This window comes from Hyperolius riggenbachi, chromosome 1 (assembly GCF_040937935.1).
Source record: "Hyperolius riggenbachi isolate aHypRig1 chromosome 1, aHypRig1.pri, whole genome shotgun sequence".
Taxonomy (NCBI): Eukaryota; Metazoa; Chordata; class Amphibia; order Anura; family Hyperoliidae; genus Hyperolius; species Hyperolius riggenbachi.
Window position 1 is genome coordinate 440,949,350 of NC_090646.1, and position 14,920 is coordinate 440,964,269.

Sequence of the window (14,920 nt, forward strand, 5' to 3'; positions counted from 1 at the left end):
AGGTTATCTCTTAAGATATTTCCCTGCACTCATGACCTTCTGTGTAATCTATCTAAGCCACCCTTTCATTCAGAATACCAATGAGCCTTGGCAAAGTACAATAAGGAGATCATATACACTTTGTAATGTATTTCTGTCTGCAGGATCAATCTATGTGAAAAAAGACAGACAATGACCACCATTCTGCAATGCAGACTGATCATCAAGCTGTAAAAGTACAAATCCTGCACACTAGACTTGCAAGTCACATTTCACTCTGATCTTATGCCTACTCACACCATGCAATTTCCCATCAGGTAGACAGATTGAATTGATTATTTACGACAAGTCAGATCTGATCTCTGATTGTTTTTCTGATTTTCAAAACACTTCTATACAAAATTGATCAGAAAAATGATCAGAAATCATATCGGACCTGTCAGAAATAATCGTTTCAACACGTCTATTTATCTGACATTAAACTGCATAGTGTGTACCAGGTTAGATGTTTTCAGACTGGAAGAAAACCTGAACATAGGTTTAAATTTAGTAGTATTCCTCTGCGGCCAGCACACTACTTAGTGAAGGAAACTACTTAATAATCAGGGTGCTTGCTGAAGACAACATCTCCATCCAACCATCACATTACCCTTACCATACTCCAAGCTAAACACACAACTGGTCAGAGGTCCTCAAGCAATCCAGCTGTGTGAACTAGAGGAAACAGTCCTGTAGAAAACCCAGAGCCCAGATACAATCCCTATTAGGCTAAAATAAAAAACAAACTTTCCTGTGAGTCAAAAGGTCTAGAATAGATAAAAAAAACTTCAGCAATTCTCAGTAAACACGCATCATGTCAAGTCTCATGAGCTTACATTATATGCCAGCTCTCCAAAGCAAATCCACCAATGAAATCTTTAGCATGCAGGTCACATTTCCATGAGTGCTTTTGTGTGAGTTAAATTAGGTTAGAAGACAGATTTTAAAATAAGTTTCATTTTAGAAATGCTACAAAAATCACCATCAAAGATCACAAGCTCGATATCAGTAGTGATCAGTATAAGCTTAGATACAAGCAACCTATAAGTAATATATAAACCATATGGCAAACTGTGCAAGCCCTGAACGTGCAATACATCACCAGCGTCCCAATATCAGGCGGAACATTTGCATCTCTGTAATGAATGCACTCTCACAGAAATACACGACTCTCCATTCTGACTCTCCTCCTGCCCATTATTACTAGGAAACTCAGGAGTAACTTTTGCCCGCATGACACACTAATCACACGTGCTGCTGATCTTACCTGTAGCCTGCAGTGGCAGTAGAGTGGGCAGTGCCAGCAATGCCAGCAGCAACAGTGATCCCAGACCCCCAGCCTGCCTCCTCCACATCCCGTCAGACTGCTTCCAGCGCTGCATCGTAGAGCCAAGCGTAGATCCCTCAGAGCATCCAAACTTCCTCACACAGCGCAGCAACTCAGTGGAAGTGATTGAGGTGGGCAAATCTGGCAGAGGAAAAGGGCTGCCTGGCAGCCCCCGAGCCGCCCGCTGCTTCTCCTCCACCTTCTGTACAAAGAGCTCTTTGTCAGCTGCTCCAAGGGAATACCTCACTTGTATTCCTGCTACCTTTACAGCGCCGTGCCTTATAACTACGGTATGCCACTCCACAGGAGGAAATGCTTCGACAAAAAGTTACTTTCACGGCTTTTCCAGTCTCTAGGTGTCCAGTGTTACCATGCTTGCAAATTCCAAGGGTGAGATGAATAGCCTACAAATTCAGTTTAGCAGAAAGCAAAGCAGCCTCACCGTGGCAGACCTGCCCCCTTGTGTGTCCCACACATTGAGAGGGGAGGTAGGAGTGGGCAGGCTCTTCTCCTTGTTCTCCCTGCACCCCTTGCCAACAGCATCCTGACGTCACATGGATGGAACTTCTGTCATTTATAGGAGGTGATGAGGTCTGCCTGGGCGCCATCTACTGGCCTCACTTCTCTGGGGAAACGTGAGAGACGGTGAGAACTGCAAGTTTCAGCGTGTTCGTCATGGCTACAACATTCATTTTTGCAAGCCACTTTTATACTCCCTGAAAGTATTCTGTCAGCTCATGATTTTTAAATACCATATTTGATGCTTTAGCTTCAAGCAACTGGCTGTCATTTTTTGAAAATAATTGCTATTGGTATAATATAAGCCAGAGCTGGGACAAGGTCCTTCAGCACCCAAGGCTGAGACAGCAAAGTGCGCCCCTCCACCCCCCCCCCCCCACCCGTCACACACTATTAGACTAAGAGGCGCACCAGGGCCCCCAACCTTAATCTCTAGTTATCTGGCTTGCAGTCACTGCCATGTATCCCCTTTTCTTATTTCTTTCTGCTTCAAACACAATTGGGAATGACAGCTGAATGAATTGTGCGCCCCCTCCTACACTGCGCCCTGAGGCTGGAGCCTCTCTCACCTCTGCCTCGGCCCGGCCCTGATATAAGCATAAACCTTTACAATAATGCCTTAGGAAATGTAGTTTTTTTTCACAATAACAAAAGTAATACATTTTAAAGTGCATCTCTCCTCTTTGTGCACGAGCGTGGCAGCGCGGAGGTGCGACTGTACTCACACAAGTGCAGTACGGCCCTGTACATGGCGGGGAGAGGCGAGCGGCCGTAACAACATTTCTGAAAAACTTGTCAGATATGTTCAGAGAGTCCATGCCCAATAATGGTGGGGGCGAGGAGGACACAGGAAGCCTCTGAACTATCCACATGCTTCCTTCTACCTAGGTAAGTATCTATCTTTTTCTTATGTGTTGCCCCAGGTTCACTTTGAGGCGTCTTTTATACTTACACACTTTTTGTGCATTTATTTTATTTATTATTTAGTACTTATATCAGGGGCGTTTCTAGGGTCCCTGGAGATCGGGGGCACCTGTGGACACCAGGCGGAGAGGAACATGGCAAAAAAATGGGCGTGGCCATGCGGTGAATGGGCGTGGCCATGGGTGGGGCCAAATGTACATGAACTTAGCAGCGGTGTAAGCTACGGATAACGGGCCTGCCCATCGAAATATTGGACGGAGCCCCCTGTCCTTTATTTAGATAATTTACAATCAGTATAGGCATAGATCAAAGATGTATACGCACATACAATTTTGATTGGTCAATCACTGACCCCCAATTTCCCCACCCCCATGCAGTAAGTGGGCCAATAGACAATGCATTTTATGAACAGAGCTAAAATTGGCTAATCAAAATTGTATGTGTGTACCAGGCTTTACAGCTAATACTGTACATACTGAAAGTAGCAAGGATCAGCATACAATACAGCTGGTTTACAATCAAAGGCACAGAGTAAAGCTCAACACACACCATACAATCTTGGTTGTACAGATTTACCAAATCTATGTAGTATAAGGGCCAACAGATTGAAACTACCTTGAATGATTGATTGGATAAGCTCTTATACTACATGAAAGTGGTAAGATTGAACAACCAAGATTGTATGGTGTGTGCATGAAAGTGGTAAGATTGAACAACCAAGATTGTATGGTGTGTGTTGAGCCTAACACCTTACACTGTACACACTGTAGGTAAATCAGCACACAGTGCAGGCAGTAGAGAACAGCGTATACTGTACATACTGTAGGCAGCAGAATTCAGCACACTGCAGCTAGCGTGCCAAAAATATGAGGATAACGTTGTGCGGCGTGCTTATCGCGCCGCACCAAAAAATGGGTGGGCCATGAACCAGAATATAGGTGTGGTAACGGGTGGAGACAAATTTACATGAACCTAGCAATGGTGGGACATCAGATTAGGACAGTGGTGGCGAACCTTTTGGAGGCCGAGTGCCTAAACTGCAACCCAAAAGTCACTTATCTATTGCAAACTGGCAACAGCAATTTAAACTAAATACTGTACAAACGTTTTAACTCATACATGAATATTATGGAAAATCCAAGTTGAAAATAAACTGTGAAGATAAACAATGTCATCCATCCTACTCCTGAAAAATGTATTCAATTTTTTAGAATCTCACAGTTTTATTTTCTGTTTTAAAACGCTAAAAAAGTAGGTTTAATGCTATTGTCTCATATGATAAGGATTCAGCTTTTCCCATAGTCTCGCAGTTAGCAATCATGTGACCCTCAACAAGACATATTCAGCAATCATGAGGCCCCCAACAAATCATGAGGCCCCCAACAAGACAAATTCAGCAATCATGAGCCCCCCAACAAGACAAATTCAGCAATCATGAGGCCCCCAACAAATCATGAGGCCCCCAACAAGACAAATTCAGCAATCATGAGGCCTCCAACAAATCATGAGGCCCCCAACAAGACAAATTCAGCAATCTTGAGGCCCCCAACAAATCATAAGGCTCCCAACAAGACAAATTCAGCAGTCATGAGGCACATAAATAGACAGCATTTCACATAAATAGGCAGAATGCCCCCTTAATATGGTAGCCCCCCAAGTTAGCTAGTGAGTGACAGGGACCCCCAGGTTAGCTAGTGAGTGACAGGCGCCTCCAGTTAGGTAGTGAGTGACAGGGACCCCGATAGTGAGTGACAGGGAGCCCCTTTAGGTAGTGAGTGACAGGGACCCCCATAGTGAGTGACAGGGAGCCCCTTTAGGTAGTGAGTGAGTGCCAGGGAGCCCCTTTAGGCAGTGAGTGAGTGCCAGGGAGCCCCTTTAGGCAGTGAGTGAGTGACAGGGAGCCCCTTTAGGCAGTGAGTGAGTGACAGGGAGCCCCTTTAGGCAGTGAGTGAGTGCCAGGAAGGCCCTTTAGGCAGTGAGTGAGTGCCAGGAAGGCCCTTTAGGCAGTGAGTGAGTGACAGGGAGCCCCTTTAGGCAGTGAGTGAGTGACAGGGAGGCCCTTTAGGCAGTGAGTGAGTGCCAGGGAGGCCCTTTAGGCAGTGAGTGAGTGCCAGGGAGGCCCTTTAGGCAGTGAGTGAGTGCCAGGGAGCCCCTTTAGGCAGTGAGTGAGTGACAGGGAGGCCCTTTAGGCAGTGAGTGAGTGCCAGGGAGGCCCTTTAGGCAGTGAGTGAGTGCCAGGGAGCCCCTTTAGGCAGTGAGTGAGTGCCAGGGAGCCCCTTTAGGCAGTGAGTGAGTGCCAGGGAGCCCCTTTAGGCAGTGAGTGAGTGCCAGGGAGCCCCTTTAGGCAGTGAGTGAGTGCCAGGGAGCCCCTTTAGGCAGTGAGTGAGTGCCAGGGAGCCCCTTTAGGAAGTGAGTGAGTGCCAGGGAGCCCCTTTAGGCAGTGAGTGAGTGACAGGGAGGCCCTTTAGGGAGTGAGTGAGTGACAGGGAGGCCCTTTAGGGAGTGAGTGAGTGAGTAAGTGAGTGAGTGACAGGGAGCCCCTTTAGGGAGTGAGTGCCAGGGAGCCCCTTTAGGCAGTGATTGAGTGCCAGGGAGCCCCTTTAGGCAGTGAGTGAGTGCCAGGGAGCCCCTTTAGGCAGTGAGTGAGTGCCAGGGAGCCCCTTTAGGCTGTGAGTGAGTGCCAGGGAGCCCCTTTAGGCAGTGAGTGAGTGCCAGGGAGCCCCTTTAGGCAGTGAGTGAGTGCCAGGGAGCCCCTTTAGGCAGTGAGTGAGTGACAGGGAGGCCCTTTAGGGAGTGAGTGAGTGACAGGGAGGCCCTTTAGGGAGTGAGTGAGTGAGTGACAGGGAGCCCCTTTAGGGAGTGAGTGCCAGGGAGCCCCTTTAGGGAGTGAGTGAGTGACAGGGAGGCCCTTTAGGGAGTGAGTGAGTGACAGGGAGCCCCTTTAGGGAGTGAGTGCCAGGGAGCCCCTTTAGGGAGTGAGTGCGTCCCAGGGATCCCCTTTAGGGAGTGAGTGAGTGACAGGAAGGCCCTTTAGGGAGTGAGTGAGTGAGTGACAGGGAGCCCCTTTAGGGAGTGAGTGCCAGGGAGCCCCTCTAGGGAGTGAGTGAGTGACAGGGAGGCACTTTAGGGAGTGAGTGAGTGACAGGGAGCCCCTTTAGGGAGTGAGTGAGTGACAGGGAGCCCCTTTAGGGAGTGAGTGAGTGACAGGGAGCTACTTTAGGGAGTGAGTGCCAGGGAGCCCCTTTAGGGAGTGTGTGAGTGACAGGGAGCCCCTTTAGGGAGTGAGTGGGTGCCAGGGAGCCCCTTTAGGGAGTGAGTGCGTGCCAGGGAGCCCCTTTAGGGAGTGAGTGAGTGACAGGGAGGCCCTTTAGGGAGTGAGTGAGTGACAGGGAGCCCCCCCCCCCCCCTCTAGCCGCCTCCGCCTCTCCCCCCCTACCTCTCAGCAGACCTCAGGATCAGCGGCGACCCGACCAGTTGTACGAGCGGGCGCTGGACGCACCCGCTCTATATGCGGAAGTGATGTCACTTCCGCATATCAGTGCGGGCGTTGGGTCCTAGCACCCGCACGATTGGTCGCCGGCTCGCTGCCTGATCCTGAGGTCTGAGACTGTCAGTGACGCGGCGGCTGGATGGAGCCGCTGAGTCTGACAAAGGGGGCGGCCGGGCGGAGATCCGTGGCACCCCAGGACAGATTGGGGGCACGTGCCCCCCCAAAACAGGGCTAGCGACGCCCCTGACTTATATAGTGCCGACATGTTACGCAGCGCTGTACAGAGTAAATATTGTCTGGTCACTTAACTGTCCCTCAGAGGGGCTCACAACCTAATCCCTACCGTAGCCTTATGTCTATGTATTTATCGTGAGGTGTATGTATCGTAGTCTAGGGCCAATTTAGGGGGAATCCAATTAACTTATCTGTATGTTTTTGGGATGTGGGAGGAAACCAGAGTGCCCTGGGGAAACATACAAACTCCTTGCTGGGCTGGCTGGGATGCAAACCAGGGACCCAGCATTGCAAGGCGAGAGCACTAACCACTACACCACCGTGTATTGTGTTACCCTTTCTGCATGCGGGGTAACACAAATATGGGGCCCAGTACACTTAGCTCATCGCATCGCAATGCACCTAAAGTGTCTGAATCACCGCCGAACCGCCGCAAAGTCAACAGCGTGTTCTGTCAGAGTTCCGTAGCAATGGCATGCATGGAAGTCTATGGGCAACGTTGAAATTTTAAATTGGTTGGCGGCAGAGCAGTATGCATGTGCAAAAGAACACAAATAGCTGTTGACGCACTCTGCTGCAGGGGCATATGAATCGCTTTTGTTGCAGTGCGATGCTAGGAGGGCGGAGCATCCCATCGCACTACTCTTCACAGGTCTAAAACTAGCCCAAAACTATATATCTTATGACTCAGCTACCCCCACCTCAACTTACTGTGTCCATCACATAAAATGTACACACATACACACTCAAATACACACAATACAAGCATATATTACACACACACATATACAAGATAATGCTCACAAGCAATGCAAATATCTAGACCTCTAGTATACATATATGAACAACATGCAGTACATACACACACACTCTCCATATATATATATATATACACAAAAATACACAGATACCAAGGGACATTACACACATACTATGCACATATATCCCATATACAATACACACCCACTTGCAGCACTCACTGAATTACACATACACTTCTCCAAGCAGCACTCACTCACACATAAGGGGCTTGATTCACAAAAGAGTGCTAACTGTTAGCACAGCCGTTTTCGTTTGTGCGCGATCGTGAATTTTCACGCGCAATTAAACGGTTTCGCGCGCAAACGCAAATTTTTGTGCAAAATCGTTATCGTTTTTACGCGAAAATTAAACACTAACAAAATTGGTCGCTTTGTCGGTTGAGCATGCACTTGGCAGCACCAATTTTCATCCAAATTGATTATAATAATCGAATTGGACGGTCGATTGGTTGGTTGGTCGGCTAGTGTATGGCCCCCTATACACTTCATCTAACAGCACTACACAGGCATACACAAATACTGCACACACACATGGAGAGGATGTGTGGCAGCACACCTCACAACTCTGTCTGCATAAAGCAGGAGCAGCAGAGAGAGAGAGAGATCGGCAGTACCATTGCACAGTGCTGCCTGCTGCCCCCTACAGTTTGCCGCCTGAATAGCCTTCACTGTACTCAAGCATGATATTGTCTCACCACATTATTGTGAATGTTTTCTTTATTGTGTCATGAATTTATTAGGATGGCTCTAAAGCTGCTTTGTAAAAATATGTATTAGCAGCAGATCTCTGCCTGCCCCATGTATGTATTTTTCAAAGTTAATCCCTGTTGGTATGTAATATAGTATTCCGTGCCTGCCTCCTGACATTGTCCTGTTGACCCCTCTATCCATAACCCAGCCCCCTTGAGCGCTCAAGACATGTAGGATAGCACAGGTAGCAGTATACATTACCTGCTTTTACCACTGGGTCACTTCCGCTCTCCTCTCTTTCCTCTGCTCTCATAAACTCCATGGCCCCTCAGCTTTGCTGGCCTCCCTACTGTCTTGGTGCCAAGCTCCAACCTTAAGGGCCCTTTCACACTGGGACGGTGTGGTATTTTTACCGCAATCTATGGGGACTTTCATACCAACGCAGTGCAGCATGATGTAGCGTTTTCCAGAGCGGTTTGCATTTTTCTTATACTTTACATTGAAGCAGAAACGCTTCTGCAAACAGCAAACGTGCAGCAGGAGCCACATTTGCGGTTTGCTAAAAACCTCAAACCGCTGGTGTGCACCATCTCATTGAAATACATTAGCCAAGCGTTTTCACAGGCGGCATCGGTTGGCGGAACGCTGCTAAAACCGCTCTGTGTGCTCTGGGCCTAAGAAACAATTTTGTGGAGTATAGAAAAAAAATGGATACAATGTGGCACCTTCCCCTGCATGACATGTCATGCTCTGCGTGTTACAAGCCTGTCTTATGTATCCAAGACATGGAACTAAGATTTCCATCAGATGGTGATATGATTGCAGTAGCAACAATGTTGCCTATTTATTGTGTAACAATGCTGGTGATCTATTATGTAACCATGCTGACATGTTTGCAGTCCAGGGCCCTTGCAGTATAACATGCATCAGGATGCCTGGCAAGCATATGAAAGACAGAATAGCATCATGCAAATCACCACTCATTTGCACTATACACGCTGCGGTACACATTTAACGTTTACGGTGTGCATTGTGCGAGAACATCAGAAGTGCATAGACTGCAGTGTCTGACATTCTCACTTAATGCACTGTGCAGCAGTGCCATGTGATATCACATCGCTGTTCACTGTAGTGAATGGGATCAGCAGCACAACGGACAGCAACACAGATTATTATTATTATTATTATTATTATTTAGTATTTATATAGCGCCGACATATTACGCAGCGCTGTACAGTATATATATATTGTCTTGTCACTAACTGTCCCTCAAAGGAGCTCACAATCTAATCCCTACTATTATCATATGTCTATGTTTGTATTATGTAGTGTAAGTACTGTAGTCTAGGGCCAATTTAGGGATGAGCCAATTAACTTATCTGTATGTTTTTTTTGGGATGTGGGAGGAAACCGGAGTACCCGGAGGAAACCCACGCAGACACGGGTAGAATATACAAACTCCTTGCAGATGGTGCCCTGGCTGGGATTCGAACCGGGGACCCAGTGCTGCAAGGCGAGAGCGCTAACCACTACGCCACCATGCTGCCCCAGATGGAGTGTGATCGCATGCGTGGCGTTCCAGATGCATGGCCATCTGCATTGGCTAGTGTGAACGAGGCCTAAGGCTTGGACCACACTTGCATTTGTGGAAAATGTTGTTTTCCATGGATGATTTTACACGTTTCAATGCATGCTCCACCCACCATAGACCTCTAGCAATTGCTGGCTATCTATAGTAACCACAAGTGCTTTGAGATTTTACAGTGGGGACTCACAGTGATCGCGATAGAAGTATTTCGGCATTCTGAAAAAAACTTAAGAATAAGAAAAAAAAGAATAAGTTGTTTCATCACAGTTCAATCAAGCAAAACATTCCAAGTTGAAAATGAAGGTCACAGAGAAAGTTGTAAGAACACGAAGCAGGGGAAATATTAAAGAGGGAGGCTAAGGGCCCTTTTACACCAGTTGCTCTCAGTTATAACTGAAAGAAAACTGATTTTCAAAGTAATGCCCATGTTTTCCTATGGCCTCTTTTACACTTAATGCATTTTAACTGAAATCTTCTTCCCAATGCACTGCTATGGAAAAACGAGTACCAACGTGCACTAATGCACACTAACACACACCAACTGATTAAGTGTAAAAGGGGCTTAAAGGACCATTACCACGAATTTGACTTTGTCTGTATTTTGATGGCATAGCATTTCTTCTACGTTTAGCAATTTTTCTGTATTTTAAAACCATGTGGAAGGCCTGCTTTTATTTATGTGCAATGTGTGATTAGTACTGCATGTCAATGGCAATGCAGAAAGATTGTGTTTTGTAGGAAAAATTGCATGCAATTTTAAAGTTACTTAGATGCATTTTCATGTAAATTAATGTAATTGGTATGCACAGAAATGTAATTGGTATGCAAAAAAATTCACATACAAACGTGCGCAATAATTCTAGTTTGTATACTTACCTAAGTAGAAGGAAACCTCTGGATAATCCAGAGGTGGTGTCCTCTGTCCCACTCTGCCTTGCCATTCCAGCACTGGGACTCCCTGAAGCCCTGGAAACAGAGCACGACCACACTGCTCAGGCATTGACTGCTCGCGGCTGTGCAGTAGCACGGAGCTGAACGGGAAAATGCTGAGCCCGAGTGGCGGCTCTGTGCTACTGCGCAGCCACAAGCCATCCTGCACAGTGCGGTCACACTTGTTTACATACAGGTACGTAGCCAAGAGCATCGGGGGGGGGGGGGGGGGCAGCGCTGGAACAGTGAGGTTGAGGGAGGCACGGGCAGTATCTGGAGGATCTGAAGACTTCCCTCTCCAAAGTTAAATATGTGGCTTTTTCTTTTTTCAATGTCGCAGGTTTGCTTTTAAATATGCCTGAAAAATCACAAATGCAAATTTGTGCATGAGAGAAAGTACATGCAGAATTTGCATTGATAAGTGTGGATGCCTCCTTACTGGTTAAAACATTTCTTTATCACTAGGATTGAATAGGGAATTGGACCTTATGCTGTTGCTATACCTATTATTTCAGTTGCAGTAGATTGCAATCTTCCACCAAGGCAAAAGGAGGCCTGGACAGCACATCCAGCACTAAGGGAAGATCCCATTTAGGGAATATGGTCTTCCTGGGAGGCTTCTCCTTCATCACTCCCTTTAAGAATTGGATCACTAGCGGATGCATTGCCCACCTGTTATCTGTCAATGCCGATAGAGCTGACACCTGAACTTTAAGCGAGTTATAACCAAGATCTTTGTCTAGGCCTGTTTGAAGGAATTGCAGAATTTAATTAACGGTAGGCTTGAGCGGATCAATTTGTATTTCATTTGCAAATGTAATAAACCTGGACCAGATGTTCTGATATGACCTATTTGTTGATGGCCTTCTGGCTTTAAAGTGGATCCGAGGTGAACTTTTACACATTGCTTAATTGTGTTCCTTTCCTATTGTTTATAGGGCATTCCTCAAGCCAAATACTTTTTTGTTTTTGTTTTAATACTCTAATTCGCTTTAAACTAAAAAAGCCACGCCCACAGGTTTTCAGAGAGCCTTGGCAGTAGCAAGGGCTCATGGGAGCTCAGTCTGGGCAGGAGGAGGGGAAGGTGTTACTAGCCATTGATTTCAGAGGCAGAGGGGAGGAGGGAGGAGGAGAGAGGATTAGGCTGATGGCTCAAGATACGGATAAGCCTGCCTCTGTGTAATGTTTACAAACAACATGGCCGCTGTCATTGTATCACAGGAATAAATAATCATATTCTATTAAAACTGTTTGCAGCTAGATTTGATGTGTAAACCATCTAAACTTTAGATAAGATATATAGGCAAGTTACTTGTTATAGTTAGTTTTTCATCTCGGATCCGCTTTAAAGAGAATCTGTACTCTAATGTTCTTACACTAAAAAGCATACCATTCTATTCCTTATTTTCTCCTGTGCCCCTCTGTGCTGTTTCTGCCACTCCCTGCTGCAATCCTGGCTTGTAATTAACAGTTTTAGGCAGTGTTTACAAACAAACTAACCAGCTTGTAATAGGCTCACATAAACAGAGTGTGTAAGTCATACAGAGTGTGCAGGGGGCCTGCAGAGGGTGTGTATTGCTTCTATTCAAACACAAGCAGCCCTGCACATTCCACACATTCAAGCCTTAGCCCGACAGACACAACAGAGGAAAGGAGATAAGATTTATTACAGAGACAGTGCAATTAGGAAAGGCTGCAGTAACCCAGAGCACATTAGAACAGGCATAGGAACTTATAGGATAGAAGAACTAAGGCTGAAAAATTTGTTACAGAGTCTCTTTAAGAATGGTCTTGGTTACTGTCTCTGGAAGACCTAGTACTTGTAATTTCCTGCTCTCAATGTCCAGGCTGCCAGATTCAATCTGGCAGGGTCAGGATGCAGAATTGGCCCCTGATGAAGTAGATTGGCACAGACTGGTAACATTACAGGTTGTTGAATCTTCATGCGCCAGAGAAGATGAAACCAGGGTCTCCTCGGCCAGAAGGGTATTATCGCTATTAAGGTTACCGGTTCTCTCATGAGTCTTAGCAGGAGGCGATGAACTAGTGGAACCGGAGGAAATACATAAGCAGTCCTGAATTTCCACTTGGCTAACAGGGCATCCGTTGCTATCGCTTGGCTGGATCGCCATCTGGACGTTTGCTGTTGCTGGACGTTGCAACTTTCGGAATTCCACACCGTTCGCAGATCATTCGGAACACTTTGTCATTCAACGACCACTCATTGTGGTCTATTCTGGTTCTGCTGAGAAAATCGGCTGTTGTATTCTCCAATCCCAGAATGTAAGTGGCTATAAGGCTGAGTAGATATTTCTCGGCAAAGCTGAATATCGGGGATACCTCCTCCATCAATCTCCTGGTACGTGTACCTCCCTGCTTTCTTACGTAAGCGACAGCAGTGCGATTGTCCATCCTCAGCAACACATGTTTCCCATGTAGCATTTCCTTAAGGTGGCTAAGTACTAACTAGACTGCCCTTAATTCCAGAATATTTGCTGGGATTTGCAAATTGGGAGCTGTCCACCGGCCCTGGACTGTTTGCTCTTCCAGGTGCCCTCCCCATCCCGCCTGGCTGGCGTCTGTTGTAATTGTGATCGGACAAGGAGGGCAGATGTGCCGAGGTGTGCTCAGGTTCTTCCTGTCCAGCCACCAGAACAGACAACTCCTTTTAACTGGTGTTATCAATATTTGTTGCGACATCCTCCTGGTGAACCACTGGTCCAGAAAACCCAGCTGCCAGTCCCTGCAGTGCCATTGGGACCATCTCACCATAGCAATAGTTGACGTCATCGTGCCAAGAAGACTAAGGCATTGCCTCGCTGTCGCCGATGATGTGCAGATTATATTCCGTACTCTCTGAACGACCTTCTCCTGCTTCTGGACTGGTAAGCTTATCGTGTTCAACTGACAGGGCCTAATCGTCCACCATTATTAATCTTGTTATTGTTTGTAGCGTTTCCATCTTGTATTTCTTCAGGTTTATATAGGAATTTAATTTTCTTAAGTCCATAACTGGACGTAAATCTCCGGACTTTTTCTCCACACAAAACAAGGGGGAGTATACCCCCTTCCGTCTTTGATTTCTTGGCACTTCTATCACTGCCCTTTCACTATCAGTTCTTGAATATATTCCATTAGGATCTGTTTTTTCGCTTGAGAAGTAGGGATTCTTGTTGCTTTGAAGAAATGAGATGGTTTTCTCAAGAACTTCCAACGGTGCCCTTTCGTTACAGTTTGCACCACCCAGGGGTCCTTGACATTGTCCGCCCAGACACCCGCAAAGGCTTGGAGCCTCCCGCCTACTGGCAGTGCCTGAGCGGACTGAATATCAAAAAGGCTTTTGCTGGCCTGACCCCTGACTGGGTTTCTTCTGTTTGGGCAGTCTCTGCAGAGTGGAATGAGAGCTCTGCCAGGTTCTTCTGAAATTACCACTTGTTCCGAAACTGGGGGCTGATCTGTATTTATTTTGTTGGTAGGAGGGTCTCTGACTGGTGTTTGGTCTTCTGTTACGACGATCCTGGGGTATCATGCCAGTTCTAATAGCCGCTTCCATCTCCTGACCGAATACATTTCTGCCATCATAAGGGATCTTACACCAGTCTTGTCTCGATACAGGATCCGCCGACCAGCCCTTTAACCATAGTGTTCTCTTCGTAATGACAGAGTGAAGCATTGCCCTTGATGAACAGCGAAGAATGTCCACTGCCGCTTATCCAACAAATTTCTTGAAGTCATCTAATGCTGCGATGATCATGTCTCTATCCGCATCTGACCTTAGGGCTTCTTCAATATTCATAGTCCACCCGTTCTTAGCTTCAGCCACTGCAGTAAGTGCCACTGCCAGCTTACAAGCACCGCCAGATGCCGTGTATGACTTCTTTAACTCTAAGTCCATCTTACGGTCCAATGGGTCTGAAAACGATACAGCATCTTCGCGAGGCAAAGTCACATGCCTGGCTAACACCATTACTGATGCATTGACTTTTGGTGGCTCCTCAAGTATCGCTGTTTTTTTTTTTTTTATATCGTCCAGAGGATATAACTTGTTTATTCTGTTTGATAAAGATGGTTTCCTATCCACCTTTTTCCACTCTTCGCGGATGACGTCATTAATTTTATCAATGAAAGGAAAGCTTAAAACTCTTTCTGAGATTGAGCGGATGTCCCCGGGGCTTCCTCCTCCTGCCACTCCATTGCCTTTCTTACTGAGTTAACATATGGCTGGACTAAGCCGTAGTCGAAACCCACAGCCGGTTGGTCCGGATCAGGATCATTGACCCTGGATGGACCCGGTTGTGATTCAGATTCTGTCTCCTGGACTGAAGTATGCGCTGGCAGGGCAGCAATGTACTGGTTCATCAATTCTTGAACTGCCTGCT

General features: G+C 46.6%; 1 protein-coding gene across 2 annotated transcripts in view; it reads right to left on the reverse strand.

Moving 5' to 3' along the window:
- Positions 1–1,810, reverse strand: part of ROR2 (receptor tyrosine kinase like orphan receptor 2) — a 217,691-nt gene extending 215,881 nt beyond the window's left edge. For both annotated transcript variants that reach the window (XM_068237986.1, XM_068237978.1), the window contains exon 1: positions 1,286–1,810. In XM_068237986.1, the coding sequence (XP_068094087.1) occupies positions 1,286–1,400 (115 nt within the window). In that variant the 5' untranslated portion in view covers positions 1,401–1,810. The remainder of the gene's footprint in view (positions 1–1,285) is intronic.
- Positions 1,811–14,920: the final 13,110 nt, after the last annotated feature.